Source organism: Vidua chalybeata, chromosome 9 (assembly GCF_026979565.1).
Source record: "Vidua chalybeata isolate OUT-0048 chromosome 9, bVidCha1 merged haplotype, whole genome shotgun sequence".
Classification (NCBI taxonomy): Eukaryota; Metazoa; Chordata; class Aves; order Passeriformes; family Viduidae; genus Vidua; species Vidua chalybeata.
Window position 1 is genome coordinate 14,495,975 of NC_071538.1, and position 18,555 is coordinate 14,514,529.

At 43.6% G+C, this 18,555-nt stretch overlaps 1 protein-coding gene across 5 annotated transcripts in view; it reads right to left on the reverse strand.

The window, feature by feature from the left end:
- RNF220 (ring finger protein 220) overlaps positions 1-18,555 on the reverse strand; it is a 213,973-nt gene that overhangs the window by 24,198 nt on the left and 171,220 nt on the right. For all 5 annotated transcript variants that reach the window (XM_053949884.1, XM_053949885.1, XM_053949886.1 and 2 more), the window contains 4 exons: positions 6,865-6,961; positions 5,783-5,869; positions 4,439-4,494; positions 2,642-2,720 (listed from right to left, as the gene is read on the reverse strand). In XM_053949884.1, the coding sequence (XP_053805859.1) occupies positions 2,642-2,720; positions 4,439-4,494; positions 5,783-5,869; positions 6,865-6,961 (319 nt within the window). The remainder of the gene's footprint in view (positions 1-2,641; positions 2,721-4,438; positions 4,495-5,782; positions 5,870-6,864; positions 6,962-18,555) is intronic.

The following is an 18,555-nucleotide window of genomic DNA, read 5'->3' on the forward strand; positions in this document are numbered from 1 at the left end:
TCATCTAGCTGTTCTACATGCAAGAGACTCTCCCACAAAACCCCATGTTTTTACATTAATTTAAACCTGCTCAAGTGAAGAAATTCGGCTGTGTGCCAAAAGGAGAACTGCTCAGTGTACTGTATTAATGGATTAAAAACCAAACAAAACTACACTACTCTCTTTGCCTGGCCTTATTTTTGGAAGAGGGGAGGGAGGAACGTCATTCTTATGAGAGAAGGATCAATAGGCAGATCACTGCTAACTCTATTAGCCCCTGCTCTAAACAGAGAGCACAGCTGACACAGGTGCTAAGCCACGTGCTTCTGGACAATTTAAAAAATGCTAATCAGATGCTACACAAGGTTTAACATGCCAATCAATAATGTTCAGATTTAAAGGCAAAAACTGAAGTTACAAACAATGGAGTAAAGTGACGCTGCCAAAAACTTCCTGTAAGCACCACCCAAAACAAGAAAAATGAAACCAATTTAGCTCCAGATTAAGAAACAGGAACTAGAGATGAATCAATTTAGCCTGTTGGGCTAGGTCACCATATATCATGGCTCAGCAGTGGAGTGGGAAGCAGCCAGACAGTGAGAAACCCTTCCCCCTCCTTTTCTGTAGGCTTCTAGCTCTGATCCCTGTTATCAATTAATTTAACAGAACCCCACTACACAGACAAGCACACAGAGCATTCAGACTCCTTAAATGGCAGGACAGAAACTATTTATCACACATGAATCTCAAAGGAAAGCAGAGAGAAAAAAAAAGGCAGCTAGGAATTCTCCACCTGAAACACTGTCTTGTTTTCTGAACCTTGGTGAAATAAACTACCTTAAACAAAAAGGTCCCTCTGCTACTTTCAAAAATTAAAATTATTAGAAAGACTGAACAAGACATTTAAGGAATTTCCTGTAATTTCTTTTGGGTTTTACTGACTTTTAGCAGAACTGAAGCTTTAGCGGGCAAGGTTATTGCAGAGCAAGGTGTGTGTGCACAGACACACACATGCTCGCTCTCTGCACGTCACAGCAGCGCTAGAGCCAGAGTTGTTTGGAAAGGATTCTGGGACCCTTCAAAAGATGCTAGCTAAAGCCTCTTTGATCAGATTATTAAAGCTATGTCAATTTTATCACTTGAGCTCAAGTGTTCTGGAAAATGTCAAATCCTTTCAGCTCCTACAGTTTAAAGATTTTCAATAGGAGTGGATCTGGGAGGATGGAGGGCTGCTGCACTGACAGGCAGGAGGCCCAAAGGGAAGGCAAGCAGCAGCTGAGACATAGGCTGACAGATTAGGGCAGAAGGGATGAGTCCTTGCCACTAAGACAGCATGCAATGGTTGGCTCACTCTAAGGACAAAGCTGGTTCTGCACTGACCTGCAGGCTCCCAGACTCAGTGGTCCTTGGCCAAAGTCTGCTGACTGAGAAGCATTGAATGGCAGACAGCCAACATTTGGGACATGCTAACAAAAAGGGCTTGTAGAAAGGAAAGTGCCAAGACAGCAAAGCAGTGTTAAAGTTCCCTCTACAGCAGGGAGTTTCCCCAGTTAACTCTTATTGTGAACATATACTCTGCCAGGCTGCCTGAACTGTCAGAGACCCAAAAAAATGTGCCAGGGATGCAACCTCTCATGTCAGGACCAGAGGCAGGAGGAGAACGAACTACATTAGAAAAATGACAACTTTCTGTAAAGTCAGCTCAATGCTACACCACTAGATTTTTCCCCATGCCAAACGATCCATTGATGTCACCACAAAATGTAATATTTAAAACCCACCATTACATCATTGCTTCCACCTCATTCAAGTTGTTTGGTCTCTCACTTGATCTTGGAGCAATGTTTTCTATCAAGCAATAATCAACTCAAAACACTGTCCCATCCCAGCTAATGCAGTCCATGGCAGCAGAGGACAGCCTATAGTTTTAGGCTTGGACCATCAAATCTGCCCAAGCAGTAAGTTACTCCAGCAGCATGTGGAATAAGGTTCAGAACAGAGGCTATTACTCAAATGAGCAGTGCAGATAAACCCATTTATTTCTATTTCAGACTAGACTGCAGCACATTCAGTGAGCAGAAAGGGACAGGAAAGGAGATACCCAGCAGTCCCTCCACTACTGTATATTCAAACACTGGGACTGAAACTTCTGAAGCACTGAAAGGGCTGCTGGTAAAAAACTCAGAAACTGAGACATTATTTCTGTTAGGAATCATGCAAAGGCTCAATATAGATCTTAAGGAAAAAGAGATCCTCTCTGTGAAACTTCTTCCAAGTAACAGGGCTGCTAGGGGGAGATTCTCTTTTGTTGAGAGATGAAAGATGGAAGATAAAGAAAGCAAGCATGGATATATCTATTTACATAATTTAAAAGAAGGCAATTTGCAGTGGAGAAGCCCTTCAGAAGCTGTGCCCAATTCCATGTCACTGGGTACCCACCCTCATAGATACCTGGCAGAGATACCTCCCCACAAGCCCTCTGTTAACACAGCAGTGGTGAGTGCTCCAAGTTCAGGTTTTGTGTTGCAGCATAACTTCTCTTCTCAGTGGTAAAAGCTTCAAATATGCCTACCTTCAGATTACCACTGGTGCTGGGAGCACAAGATGGGACACTATGGTTCTTTAAAACAAGAAAAAGGGAAGCTACCCACTTCACACTCACTTTTCAATGTCACTGTTCTTACAGGTCTTCTGCATGGTCTCCTGTTTACTGCTTTCACCATTACTCGTTGAGGGCATTTCTGTGGAAGGAAGAACAGAAAAATTACTAATAAAACATTAAATCATTGCAATGAAATAATTTGAGCAAGTCACAGTTTCAGAGGACCCCAATGAGTCACTTTCATGCCAGTTCTTGGTAAGAGACAGAGAAGTGACTGATGCTAAGTGTCCCTGTCTGGCGGGGGGCCTCTCTGGACAGTGTATTTCTATGATTCAGGGCTCAAAATACAACCCTTGCTCTGTCCCCACTTCATAGTGATCTGACCCCCACTGATATATCCATTGTTTAAGCCAGGATTTAATTCAGAAGGGTTGATGCAGCTGCCACATAAAAGTGCTCTTCTAGAAAGATGGATTCGGAGCAAATCCACCCAGCCCAGACCCTGCTCTCAGCCTCTCCCATTTGCCGAGACTTCACAGATACAAGCAGAAAAATATATACCAGGTAACTAGAATGACAGAACAATCTGCTCATCATGGCTGTTCCCAGCACAGGAGAAGAGTGTGAGACACCAGGTGGAGATGAGAAGATGAACCAGCCCCAGGGTTGTAGGTTCATCACTGTGTATTCAGGTAAAAGGTATGAAGAAAACAGCTCACAGCAAATGTCATCAGGGCTGCCTCCTCATCACCTCCATGGCTGTAGCTACTGAAACTGATAATACCTATAAGCAAGTGCTTCTACGTCACAGAAAGTAAATGTGATTGCCTATCCCACAGAAGGAAATGCCTGTGATAGATATCCTATGTTCTCCATTTAACCATCATGCCCTTGGCAAAACTGGTTCTTCTCCCTTCCCCCACTCCCACTGGCAAGTAGTTATATCTTGTAGGTACTTTCAAGGCTGGGAATCAAATGCCCAAAGCATGACAGGAACAGAACAGGGAACAAAATCATTGGGACATGTCTCTTCAGGTCGCTGAGCTTCAGTTTTCTTCCTAAGGGAGCTGGAGCAGCACTGCCCAGGTCTGGAAATGGATTTGGCATCTACAGCTGGAAAGCGCCAGGTTTTATTATTCTCATATTTCCAGTAGGTTGCTGCTTACACTTACAGTGCTGCTGGCATTGAATAAAAACCCTCAGCAGTCGAATGGGTTTAACACTTCCCCCTTCCTTCTCAATCCAATGAGCTTTCAAGTATGCAAAGGTACATATTCACATTAACTCATTTGCTCTGGAGTCTCAACTACAAGTCATGAAATAGGACAGATCCTAGAGCTTCCACTCCAAAGGTGAAGATTTCAGAGCGATAGGCTTTTTTTGCCATATAAAGGCCAAGAAAGATAAGATCTACCCAAAAGATACAAGTCTTTAGCATAGCCTCTCAAAGAAGGGAAGATAAAAGTAGCTGGAAAAAAACTCAATAATAAATGCACCTGTGTAGTTTAAACACCCGGCAGGTAAACACCACCATCACATTGTCAGGCTCTGCTGGCTCCCTCTGTAATACAGCAGTTTGCCTTTCAGTGACATGATATCAAGTCAATCCAAACCCTATCTCTCATCACCATACCAGTTAAGGTGGCATTTTTGGGAACTGCCCTAGCTGCCATTATTGACACTTAATTGTGCTGTAAAGTTCCAAAAAGATAGTGTGGTTTTATGTGCATATGTATCTGATGACACTGCAAGAGTATTAGTAACTACCTCTCCTAAGTACTGGGAAGCAAAAGACATGCATTATCTATCTGCCCTCCTGAAGTATATAAATTAACAATTTACAATTTCAACACTCACCGTCGCTGGCCCATTTAGAAAACTCCGGTGTTATTCGAGTACTTGGTGTGCCACCACTAAAAAAGAAAAGGACAATATGCTAAAGGTTGAATACAAAAAATTTTGCTGCTCAGGAAAAGCTATCCCTTCCACCAACCACTCCTCTCTTAATACTTCTATCCATCAGTCTAAGTTTCAAAATGTGAGCAGATGGCCAGCCAAAAAACATGCTCATGCTTCATGGCATCAGTGACACTACTGCATTTCTACAGAAACTCAACAGAATTTCAAAGTGCTTTTAAAAGCAACATCACCTCTTGTATTGTGGAGATGGGCAAACGAGTCCAGGAAATGTGCAAGGAAGGACCTTGTCCAAACAGCACAACAATGTGTTAGGTGCAAGCCACATGAAGGGACTGCATCTCCTGGCCTCAGGCCCTCAGTTCTCTCACCAAGCACTAAGTGTCCATAGCCACTGATAACCAAGTATCCTCCTGCTACAATACCAGAGTCCTAGCTGTGAAGGAGCTTCAGTGTCTTTGCAGCCCTGCTTTTGGACTAGCACAGTTAGCAAAGTATTGACTGGACCAATGGGTTGGATCCAATGTGGCAAATGCCACTTTTCTATGGAGTGAAACCTAATTTTGAACTAGTGTTTGCGACAGGCTAAACAGTAAGAAAATTTCATTTCACTGCTCCATCAATCACTTCAACCCTGACCCCACAGGATCACTCAGTGAAAGAGACAGAGGGGTAATTTAAGTCCTGTTTTATGCAGGGCAGGGGGCTTAGAAAGCAATCCTAGCTCCCTGTCATTTTATTTGCCTGGAATGCTTCCCTGAGTGCCCTGAATGCTGGCTGCCTACATTCTCCACATATGTATGTGGGCAGAGCACACATCCTGCCCCAACCCAGAGCTGAATATAGAAGGATCAGTTTGCACACCCCACAACATGCAATCGGATGCAATGAAGTCACACATGGGATGCCAGACTCCTACTGTGCCAACCAAGATTCCAGTGGCATCACACTGTACTGCTAAGAGGCCACATTTCATCATGAAGCAAGATGATACGTAAGGCCTTAGATCAGCACAGTTTCCTCATTTCCAGAATTCATCCTCTGTCCAGCACTGTTCAGGGCAAAGACGGCATTGTCAGGGCAGTGGGATGGCTAAGAGAGGGTGAGTGTACAGGGAGGCTTTACTGAGGCTGCACAGGTAGAAAGAGAAACCCACCTGCGCGACTGTGCTTCTCCGTAAGTCTCTTGTTGCAACCCTTGTACTCAAGTGAACAGAGAATTTTCTACAAACCGAGACTCCCCAAAAGTAATGGATGCAATAATTTAGAAAGGCATGATACTTACTTTAGAACAGCACCTCGGAGCGCTTCCCTTTCTTTGGCTTCACCTGGCTCTTCTCCAGTGCAAGGGATAATGTCTGCTTCTGTGTACCTGAGCACAAAGGGTTAAGGAACATACAGCCCTGCTGCAGACAGTGGAAAGGCTTTTGAGATGGGACACTGTCTGGGATACAAAACAAATTCTGGGACACCTTAAAAAAATAGAGGGGGTGGTATCCATGAAGGGGCCTGCTTTTAAATTCTGGATTAAAGTTTTGTTTTAGTTGGAGAGAAATAGAAATCTTTTGATAGCAAAATGATTCCACAGCTTCTTGGAAAAGGAAAACCAGTTTCTGAACCTGTGCAAACCTAACTTGCACAATTTCACAAATTCTGTTTGAAGTACAGAGCTCTTTTACCAGTGGAAGGTTAGAGCTTCAATCCTAAAGGCTGGTACAGATTTCAATAAAACCTAATTCTATGGCTGTACATTGCCCCTCATCACAGCTAAGGCAATATCTGTCTAATGCCTTTGCAGGAATTCTTCCTTGATGCCTATTACAACTGCTGTAGGGCAGAAGTGTGCTCACAGCTCTCCCAGAGCTGTACCCAAAGAGCCTGCTCCCAGATGGAGAAGTTCCCAAAAATTGCCTTTAATGATAGCTCTGCCCATGAACTATCTAATGAAAGGGGAAAAAAAAATCAAATCTCGCAGAGTGGAAGGTGAATAGTGCTTACTGCACAAACCCCTTGAAAACGAAAGGGTGTCTTGTGGAAAAGAAACTCAATTCCTACCTGTGAAGCAGGAAAAGCTATCCATATAGAACAAACCTGCATGGAGGCAACAGATTGTTTACAAAACAGAATAAAGAAACTCTAACTGATCCCTTGCAATGTTTCCTATAGATTTCAACCAGGTCTGAAGTAGTGCTGTATCAAGAGTAGGATCTCAAAGGGAGCAACGGGGAACCCCTCCTAGTTCAAATAACATGGGAACTGGAGAAGGCTGTGTCATTTGCAGTAGGGCCGGACAAAGACCATGCACCATTTCCTAGGGCAGATGCACCTCTGGGTCCCCTCTTGGTAAGAGCCTTTCAAAAACGATACTGTGGCTTCCCGTATTCGAGTGTGTCGTCTCCATCCACATCCAGGTCAGCGTCGCTGTCCGGATTCTCCTTCCCACTGCACATGATAAACCCAGAACCTGAAAGAAAATAAAACACACGGATGAGCATTTGAATTGGAAATGAAGTGTATGAGATCTCCCAAGAAAGGTGCTACAGCACCGGTTTGCAGGTGCTGTCCTTTACTTTTAACAGCCTCATAAAAGGTGCCTTCTCCAAAGACAGTACAAGAACACTCACAGAAATGCTCTAACTTCTTAGATTTTATGCTCTAAATGCCCCCAACATTGAAAATGGAATATTCTCGACTTTTAGCTCTCCACATGAATTATTTTGGAATTGAAGCCACTGTAAGGGTCCCTCTCAAAGGCAGAAAAAGCAATGAAGCTCAATAGGAAGGACTTCATTTTCATAGAAGTAGTTAATGCAAAATTCACACTACTAGCAGGTAAGAGAAGGCCACAAGGATGTTCTAAATTACTTCTTAATTCAGATGCAGAGGGCAGGCAGAGGCTAAAATACAATTAGAAACAGCTTTTTAACTTTAAAATACATTTAGTCATGGCTTAGATTTTTAAAATCTAAAACATTGAAGAACAGCAAACCTGCTTCTACAAAAGGGGGGAAAAAATCAGACTTCTGTCAGTAACAGCTCCTTACAAGCACTTACATGAGCAAATTGCAATGCAATTCATCAAGAATTCTGCTCTTCTAGCACAGGGGGGGTCAGACACACATCCAGTCCCAATTCCAGCAGGAAGTAACCACTTACAGTTCCACCTGAGGCTGACAGTGCATCAATTCCCACTTTCTAACAATGTCTACATTTACTTTGGTCCCAGGCGTTTTGTAAACTGTAACCAGGCTTCTTTTAGCTGAATCTCTTTATGAGAGCTAACACTGAATATGCTCTCTCCTGTAAGACTGGATATTAAGCAAAGGCCTCCTGAACTCTAGGGTGTTGGCTGCAAGGTCTCCATTTGTGTTCAACTTTGCAGCAGATCTAAGCTGTTTGAGTACATCAGCTGTGCAGATAGAAATGTACTCACTGCAGCTGCCTCCAGTATGTTCCTTCACTTAACACCCCTGTCCAGACAGCAGAGCTGGACACCTGGCTCAGACAGAGGTATCTGCTGGAGCCTGAAGGACCTGGCACATTCAGAGGGCTGGTGACCTAAGTCTGTGGAAGACCAGGAAACACATGCCAACTGCAAAGATTGGAAGAGTAAGGTAGATATTGCCTTGGCCTTGCACCAATGTCCCAAAAGGTCTATGTTCCTGTACTGTGATTATGGTTCTAAAATAATTTTAGCCTGTATTCTGCATTTAGAAGCACTCAATATTATATGCATGTCTGAAGAATGAGGACATTCCAAAGCTTTAGGAGAGCCTTTTCAGGCCTTCATGTCCGAGTCTGTTCATCCCAGTGGGCTCTCACCAGCACACTTAACATGAGCCCAGAAGAGTGAACCGTGTTTCCAATGGTCTGCATCTGTGCAGACAACAAGGCAAAGCAAAGGTCTCATTTCCAAGGATACCATGCAGACACAGTTCTTTATTGTCGCCCTCTAGGAACGGATGCTCTCACTGATTCATTAAACCCCCAATAAAATTTGTTTATATGGATTTGATATTTCTCTTCCCTGAATATCAAGAAGGTCCTTAACGAGTGACAACTGTAGCATGACAATGATTTTAAGACTAACCTTTCCCTAGAAGCATAAAGTACCTTTTACTTCAAAGTAATTCCCAGGCTTAATTTTTTAGCAGAAGTAACACAATTAGCACCAACAATGCAGCACCCAGTCTATGCCAAGTACTGTGGGAGCCATGGTTGTAGGTGAGCACCATGGGGCAGCCCATTTCCAGCAGACCCCTTTCAGAGTGTTTCACATACTGGCTGTACACTACCAGCCAACATGTGCCACAAGCTGCCTCCTCTTGCTGCAAATGGCTCATCTAGTAAATCTTGACTCATTCAGTTCATCACAATGTTTGGGAGAAGATTTAGAGGGGTAAGAGAGACCTGTCAAAGAAGCTGGATAGTCTTTCAAAGCTGCTTTAGAAGTCAAGAGTGGGCGATGGCGTGGTAATTTATAGGCATGGCATTTAACCTGCAGTAACACCATCCCCTGCACCTGGCATTACTTTAGCCCATCACTTCTCAAAGGCCATAAACTTTGGACACACAGGTCTTCATTTTTCTTGTAGCTGTGGGAGACACAAATCATGCAAAGCTGGAGCTGTGACTTGGCCAGTCCCAGGGGGGTGATCTGAACATTAGCCAGACAATGAATACTCGGAGCAAGTGCCTTGGTTGGGGGGAAGGTGGCCAAATGAGTGAACATAAGTGGGACCATCCCCCTTGTTACTGTCTCTGTAAGGATGCCAAGCACACAGCAGACATGCACCTTTCCATCAATTTTGTTTCCAAGTGACTCAAGCCAAATGGTGGTTTATGGCTAGAGCTTAAGACGAGAAGATCTGCTTACTGCAATGCAGTTTACAAATATTAAGGCATCTTGTCTTCAGAATCCTTGTGTCCTTGCTCTCAAGACCTTTGTATTTAAGAAAATCCCTTTTAAGTCTGGAAGGAAAATATTCCAGAGCTTTGGCTGAATCTAGCTCTATTGCCTAGGTGCACTGCAAGCAGACTACTATACTTCCTAAACAGGGAGTGTACAAGGGGACAGTTTGGATAGTATGTGTTATCATGGCAAATACACACTGGGATGATCTGAGAGAGCCTTTCAGTCAGAGAGTGCACTGCAGAGAAGTTCATAGGTTAAAACGAGGGACAGGGGAAAGGTAAATTTTCTTTTCTGATCAAACAAGAACTCCCAGACTGACACCTAAAGGAAGGCGCAATCAGGTAATCCAACTCTCAGTTTTTCACTTAATATGGAATTTTTTTTATGTGACCAAGTGCAGCCCTTTGCAACATGGTAAAAACCAATGATTTAGAAACTGTATGCTAAACAAAGTAACCTCCATGAATCCAAAAAATATTCTGAATATAAGCTGTGCTATCAATTTTAGGACTTCAGAAGCTGCTTTAAATAAAAAGGAAAAACAAAAGCCACAAAACATGTTTCTGATGCAAATCAAAAGATTCATAAATCCCAGTACTGCTCCTGCACACAACAAAATACTAAAAAATGGGATGTAAAGCTTGGCCCAGCATCACCTGGGGAACGAACGGCTTGCAACCAGCATCCTATAATACCTTTTCATTCTGCAGCAGGGATGGATTTTGAGGCCTGCTCCAGTGGGATCAGGTTTGGTGCCACAATTTCAACCTGACCCTCCTTGTCTAACTTCCTGGGGTTGCTTCCATGCACAAAGCCAGTGAAAACACCCACGCAGCTGTTCAAATATTTGACGTCTGAACTGCTTGACATTATTCATTCATCTCAGGCTCATTCAAACCAGATTTCTGGACAAGCGCTGTTATAAATGGATTAAGAAGACCACTAAATGCAAGGAAGGTCCAAAAGGATCACACCTGCTTCTCACTAACTCAGCCCAAATGTAAAGAGGGTTCACAACTTCCAGCTCCTGTTGGTGGTGTACACTGCCATCCAGGAGAAAGGAAAATGTGAAATGGAGTGCAGAGGCCAAGAGCTTCCAGAAGACCCCCTACCAACTCCACCTGGGTGATTTGCAATTCAATAGTGTGCACTGAGAACAGGGAAGGGCTCCTCCAGCAAGGCTCTGCTTCTGAAGGTCACACAATAATTCACAGCCATCAGCAATACTGCCTAGAGGAGAGACCTCTAAAGCCAGTGTGTTATCCAGAGGTCAATGCTCGGGACCAGAACTTTATTCCCACGTGTTAACAAAGTGAAATCCCACAACTGAATGTTAACTTGGGAGTTTGACCTAGGAATTCATAAGAGATGTGATCTGTTATTCACGGGAGCAGCTCTGACTCTTAGGAGTCACCCAAGGCCTGAGAAATGTAATTCCACGTGTGAATTTGAAAACACTGCTTTTAGATAAAAATAGAACAAACCCAGTGCAGACTCTCCTATATCTTTCTTGTCCCTTGTTGAGAATTTTTTGCTCTTGCTGTGCATTTGGTAGGAGGCAACCCCTTGTCATATGCTGCCAGCCCCAATACAATTAGCCTCCTGATGCTAAAGCAGCACAGTTCTCTGACAGTCTTAATCCCAGCTGCCTCCTTAAGGACCAGACAAACAGGAGTGAACAGGCAGGTCAGATGCTGGGGCCATTAAGCAGAGAAAAAACAAAGTTACAGCTCTGTCTCCAATCCCCATTGCTCTTGTAGCCAGGTGCTCTGACAAGCAATTCCAGCACTGGTATTGAGTGGCACCTCTATAAACCCTGTGACAGTTTGGGAGACAAACTCGCCCATCAATCAGAATGTACCTATCAACATCACTTACCTAGCACTGTGTACACAGCTTTCTTTGCTTGGGCTGGTCTCGGAGCAGTCTGCCTGAGCACCAATTCTTGTTACTTTCTGAAAAATTTAGGTACTCTACACAAGCAACAATGTTTCTGAAATACTGACTTAGAGGTCAGAAAAGCAGGAAAAAATCGCCTCCTAACTGCTGCCAGCTTCAAGCACTGGCAGGCTACAGGAATCAGCTGAACTTGAAGGTAAAAACACTTTCCATTCTTTCCATGTACCTATTAATAATGTCTGTAGATAAATCTCACCAGAAATCCTTTCCTTCCCCTTCTTAGGGGAAGCAAATAAAATAAAAGCACTTTTCTTTCTCTTAAGTCGTCCCCTATGTCTAAGCATCCTCTCTGACCTCTGCACTGCTTCTCAAATCTCACTTCCTTTATGCAGTCCTCCTGATGAGTGGTCACCTGATCAACTCTCCAGTGAATGGTGGCCCAGGTTAAGATCAAGAGTTATTAACATGATATATAAGCAGATTCACAGAACAGATAAAAGGACTTTACATTCAAGTACCTCCTTTTCTCCATCACACTCAGTAGCAGATGGTCCAAGTGACAACAGATGCTGCTTCAGGTGCTGACAGCACTGCTCCTGCACAGGCACGAGCTCACATGCAGACTGGCAGTCTTGGGGGCAGAATGGTAACATAACCAGAACCAACGCAGACCCAAACAACCCCAGCCTAATTTCACAAGCACAGGTACAAAAACACAGACCTACTGGGCCCCACCTCTGCTCCTCAACTCCTGTCTAGGCAGATCGGTTTTAGTGACAACTGTTCTCTATATATTTAATTGTATGTTTATATTTCATTATCACTCCAAAGGAAGCCAAGGAAGAAAATTAAAATGTCAGTATTATTATTTGCACCACTGTTGTGAATGCAGCTACTAGATACTGCTCATGCACAGGATCAAACTCATCTGGATGACCAACATTTCTCCAGTCTGGCCCTCAAGGAATGGGAGAGTGTGTGTGTGTGTGTGTGTGTGTGTGTGTGTGTGTGTGAAAAATCTATACTGGAAATATTCTAGAAATCCCAAATTTTGTGTAAATTCCATAAATGGGTCTAAATTCAAATCCATCTTAGAGGCATACAGCTCTACTGGGGCCTATTTTGGCTGGGAAGAGTCATTCATTGTGTTTGCAGGTAGTATACATGTACTCAGGAAGGAAGAAAGGCCTCCCGCGTAAATCTCCAGAACTGCAGCCTTTGCTAATTACACTCCTTGCAGTGACCCCTTTCTGTACAACCTCCCTTTCCAGCATGTTCACTCTATTTTCTTATCGAAATGGCACTCGTTGGCTTCTTGCAGAGTAAAAACAACGAAGACAATAAAAGTAGTTTATGCAGACTCACGGCCAGGCCTCACATACTTCCAAGAATGGCTCTAAACTGGGTTTATTTCATCATCTGCTGAAGTATCCCAAACTACTACTAAGAGGACAAGGTGGCATGGACACCATTTTGTTGTAAGAGACATCTGGGAAGACAGAGAAAGCCACTAAAAATTCTTGAAAATAAGAGAAAAGCAAAGATGAGGCCATGTTGAACACAGGTCTTTCTACAGATCCATAATGCCTCCCTAGCCCAGTGAAATTGTTCCCCACTTTCTCTTAGCACCAACAGGGATAGAATAGTTCTGGTGATGTTCCCAGCCTGCTACAGAAAAAAAATGACATTTAGAAGCCAAGAAAAGCTGCTTACAAAACAAGAGTTTTATTTCTCTGGAGCCAGATCCATTTAAAGCTAAATGGTGATTTACCTGGAAAACTGACACCCAACTGTGCTGTTACAGCACACACCTGAAACAGCAGATGCATCCATCTGATGCTGTCTATTAGCTCCCACAGGGGCACAAATGGGCTGTCAGACACCTGACTGCTTACCAGTGTGGATGCTTACAGGGATTTTTGCTAACAGATCACAGAAACAGCTGCCTTTAAAGAAAGGGGCCATATAATTTTACGACCATTACCATAATTTTGCAGCAGCATGCTGAACAAAGGGCAGGCAAGCACTGCTGTACAGAGTGAGAGCCAGCTGCTGCAAGGCTTAGGAAGAGGCTTCCCCACCCCTTGCAGCATTGTGGAGTATTCCAGAGACGTCTTTTATGCCTCCTGTAACCCATCAGGTACAGATTATGGCTGCAGAGGGAAATACACACTTGGACCAGACCAAAGGTCTGATCTGGTTTAACAATTCATGGCTGCCTCCTAGAGCCTCGTGCTGATGTGATACAGGAAGGTGAGAACAGCCTCATGTCTATCTCAAAGGCTGTTCTTCAAAACCCGGAGCTGAAGTACAAAAGCAGCAGCAACAGCTATGGTCTTTGCAGCTACAGCTCGTTTTCCACAGTTAGGGAAAGGTGGATCTGAAAGGTTTTGTTCCCCTGGGGAGAGGGTGGAAACAAACAAAAAAGGAAGGGGGAGAATTAAAGTAATCTTGAATCACTAAGCAGATTCACATCACTGGATCAATAAGCACCACTGACAGGGATCACAGGAATGTCGCAACTTTGCCAATAATAAAGCAGCACAGCAGAGCTTGGAGGATGACTTTTCTAAGGCAGCCGAGCATGAAGCTGCAAGGCTGGTGAACAGCTGAATGTGACACCCTGGCTTACAGCAGGCTGCCGCCAGTGGCGGGGCTCAATGCAGTTTGCTTTAAACAATGATGAGCACAGAGATTGTATTCATCGGGGAAAGGCAACCAAGGACTGGAAAAACCAAGGGCTAAATTTCATAGGCCAAACACATGTGCTTTTCCTCTCAAACGAATTCTTTTCTAGGCTGGAAAGAAGAAAGAAAAATCAGTGCTAATTTAATCAATTGATCAGTCTATTGATTGCAAAACTGGAGCTGCTAGTTAGCCATGTGCTGTAATGCCCTCAACTCTGAAACCACAAAACATACCATTGATTTCTTCACTTCCAGCTCCAAAACAAGAAATAAAACCGGGCTTTCATGGAAAAACAACTTCCTCGTCCAGGAAGAAGACGCAAGCAAAGAAGAGAGGCCAGGAAACAGGGCCAGCCACATCTTGCGAGGTTCAAACTGAAATTAGTTACAGATGCAGTCACAGTGTCTTGTGTAAACTCTATCGATTGGGTGGCTGACAGTCTTGGGAGCCTCCACAGTAGGACAATCAATCCGGCTGCAGTGTCACCTGCCACTTTGCTGAACAGTTGACAATGCAATTATCCAGTGTGGAGGCAGGGAGTTGGCGTGTGTCAAACGCAGTTAGCCACTTTCCGGGCACTACTCGATAATGCATTTCACCGCCGCGTGTAGGAGACGACACACGGAGACAGGAGCTGTTTAGAGCCATTGAGACCTGTGCTCCCTTCTTCCTTTAGGAACATCTCACTGCCCCCGACTTAACAACTGTATTCTAAAATGCTATTAAAATCATGTCAATCAACCATTGTGTGCTTAAAGCTCAAGTTTGACCTGAGTGTCCAAGAAGTAGGTTGCAGTTCTAGCAAAACTGCAGACCCTTGAGGGAAAAAATTAAAAATGTATCAGATTACTATCTTAAAGCCTGGGATTTTCAAAACTACAGCTAACAGACCAGTAGAAAACTGGACTGCAGAGCAGCTAATGTCCGAGATCAACAAAACGTGAAGTTTAAAGGAACTGTCAACTGAAACCCAGTCCACTTCAAAAAATGAGTAGTTTCAGGTGCTCTACCTGCTCCTTTACTCCCTCCCCCTGCTAATTTTCATGGCGTTACAATTGTATTTTCTGTTCTTTTTCTCCCCTTCCTTTCTCTAGGAAGGGGTTGATAGACGTCCATTTTCATCCCCCAACTAGGATATGTAATACTGTAAAAGGGAAAGAATTCCACTTCTTCCTGCAGAAGTGGTTAGAGTGGCTGTCAGTGTTACATAAAGCAACCGCCAAGGTTTACTTGATTGTGCTTCTTTCAGCTAATGCATTCTAGCAGACTGAGGATACAAATTATATTCTTATATTTTTGTATGCATTCAAGTTAACACAAATGTACAGTCAGCAGTGAGAAATTTTAATGGCTATCCTCACCAATTTCTTTTTTTCCAATTAAAATGATTTTTACATTGCTAAGTCCCATTGATTACTTTGTGTTCCAAAATGAACAAAATGGTGTTCCTTGAAGAATTATATGACCTTCAAACACACATGACATTGGACATCAGTTACATGGCAGGTCATGCTGGCTTTTGTACATAAGGTAAGAAGTTTTTTCTTCTTAAATCACATACTATTCTAATCTGTTTTTCTGTCTCACTAGAGGCAACTTATTAATATACAGGACAATACTTAAGAGATATTTATTAACCACAGAATCCTTCAAATTCTATATGAAGACACAAACTACAGAGAAAGCCCATGTGATTACTTTATCTAACACTATGCAAACAGACTTTGTTAGCATTTTTAGGTCAACTATTACCTTATGGGCAAGTACTCGCTCTCAAAGGAGAGAGGTGCAAACGTTAAAAAGTGGCTGGGCTACTCCATCAGACCCGTCCAAATTATTGTGCTTCTGCAATGGAGGGATTACCAGGATTATCACTTTTACACAAGGCCTGAGGTAAGGGACACCGAGTGCTCTGGGGCTCAGCAGCCCTCTGTAAGGAGCATAAGGCACAGAGTAAGCACTTGAGAAGCATGGAATTTATACATCTTGCCCACTTGGAAGCTTACAGCACGAAGAAGTGACCAGCAGAAGGTAGCAACCCAAACATAGGAAGACTAAAATTCAAGGGCTGAGAGGCTGGGAAAGATGCTCAGATGTACAGACACATTCACGTTAGAGAGAGATGCTGACATTGGAAATGTGGCAGAGAAATGCACTGAATTGAGCTCCTGCTAAATGGGAGGAAGATTAAGAATTTCAGCAAAGAATCCTTGCACTCTTAACACAGACTGCTCTTGCATCCAAGCTTAAGTTTGCTTTAGCTTGCCAGGGTAAAAGGAATGAATTCTGGCTCATCTACACAGCAGCAGCAATGATGATTCTAGTTACTAGACCAGTCTTCCAAAAGGCCTAAATATGCCAGTGACATCTTCCATTTCCCACACAGTCTCTTAAGAGAAGTCACACATTTACTGTTCAGCTCAAAAGCTTTTGCTGCATGTGAACAGATCAGTGTATACCCTCTTACCAGTATAACCTTAAATGCAACCTGAATCTCCTGACATGAAAAAAAAAAGGAAGGCTCCTTGCCTCTTGAAGCTTTCCTGTATGTCTCATTATATTTTATCAGAAAAAGAGGGCATAGCTGGCTACAGGTGAGATTCTAGAGCAACACTTTAAAGGTTTGTCACCAGCTCTGCTACTATCTTTTTAATGTTAGAGAAGATGCTACTCCATGCTTCAGTTTCCACATACGTGTTAAACACAGATTTTAAGAGTTTCGTTGTAGAGTTCCATTTTCATGAAATTGCACAGAGAAGCACAAATGAGTTTTCCCTCTCTATTTGGATCTTTCTGCCAGGCAGTTACCAGACCCAAGAAGTCACTGTAATCACAAAAACCTGTTGTTGAGGTAGGAGAACTAAAAAGTATCTATTTAGATTCTGAGGCCAGGACCTCACACATGAAAGAATGATTCTAATGATGCATGGATTTAGAAGGAAAACAAACTTGAGGAGCATACAGCTACTGCCCCAATGCTCTTTCTGGGACAACTAACCCACACTGGATGAAGGCTGGACTACAACACTTGCTGCTCAAACTGAAGCATATCTTGATGCTGTGTTGATAGAAAGCTGGCAGTGGGAGGACTTCAGCCATTTGCTAGAAACTTTTAAGCATTTTAATACAATCCTACTTTCCAGGCAGCTGCCCTAATTGTATGTGACATGACATCCAATGCAAATGGACACCCAAGGATAACTGTAGTTTGTTACAGCTTATAAAGGTTTTACCAAGTCCCTCTATGCATACACTTAGTTGTGCTGTTCTTTTCCCTTGGTAAGACATTAGCAAACAGAGCCAAGCCCTTTGCTAGCTTGGAAGTAGGGTGGCATGGAGAAATAAAAAGAAATACCAGAAAAATAAAGAGAAATTTCAGAGTTAAGTAACCCCTGTGTGTTTCTCCTTCTTCAAGAGTATCACAATCTATCAGGCAAATCCTTGTCATGTTGATCTTTCTTAGAAAGTATCCTTCCCTGAAAATGCCCTGCTTGCCATTTTAACATTTTTAAAGTCTTTCTCTCTTCTGTGTTATTTTTGATGCAACCGATCTGCTGAAGCAAAAGAAACTGAGAAGAACAGTGGTGACTAGCTTGCTACTGCACCTAGAGGAAGGCTTTTTGGTGGGGGAGCTGGAGGAGAAAAGAGGAGGCCAGGGCGGGTGGAGAGAACTTAGCTACAATTCTTCGATTCTTTCATATCTAAAGAGGACAGCAATCTCTGTTCTATCAGACCGTGCGGTTCGTGCTTTAAATGGTACTTGCTGCCAGCTTGCTTTCCCTGTCTCTCTCCCTTTGAAGCAGACTGGACAGCTTCCTCAAGCTGGCGTTATCACTCCCTCTAACCACTCTTGGCAGGCAATCTAATTCCCCCTGAAAAGGTCACCGCCATTTTAACTGCCTTTCAATCACATTAAGCACGCTGCCGCTCGTGCTCAGAGCACTGCGCCCGCAGCTCTCCTGACTGAGGTGCGATCGATAAACTGACATCCTGCCCAACACCCAGCTCCCCAACCGCCCCAGCCCTGCTCTCCTCCAGCCCCTCTCCTGGGCAAGCTGCCTCCCGGAACGGACGGAAAGAGACCGAGTGACAAAATCCTCTCCTCAAATCTGAGGCAGCAGAAGGGAACCGCGAACCTGGCATTTACTAATCTTTGTCCCATCTGTTAAGAAACAGAAGGGTGCAAGCATCCCCCACCACCCCGCCTTCCCTAGACCTACAGAGGCAGCAACTTCACAGGACAGTTTGCTTAGGCACCAGTCCAGACACCTTTGAAGCTGTGTTACAAAGAACAAGCCTCCCTCAAGCTTCCCTCAATGCAATCATTACCGTTATCTCTCCCCCCGAGCTGCGTTTTTTTTTGCAGTTACGAGTTATGTGTTCCACCCATCGATCCCTGTGTAAGACACTGTTTTAAGTCCTCTTGCCTTTTGACTGTGCTAAGCCGTTTAAGAGATGACAGCAGCTTCTATCAGTGTGAAGCTGATGTGATTCTTTTCAGATAAAGCACTTTTTTTCCACTTCCCCCCCTCCCTTCCCTTCTTTCAAGTAAGAAA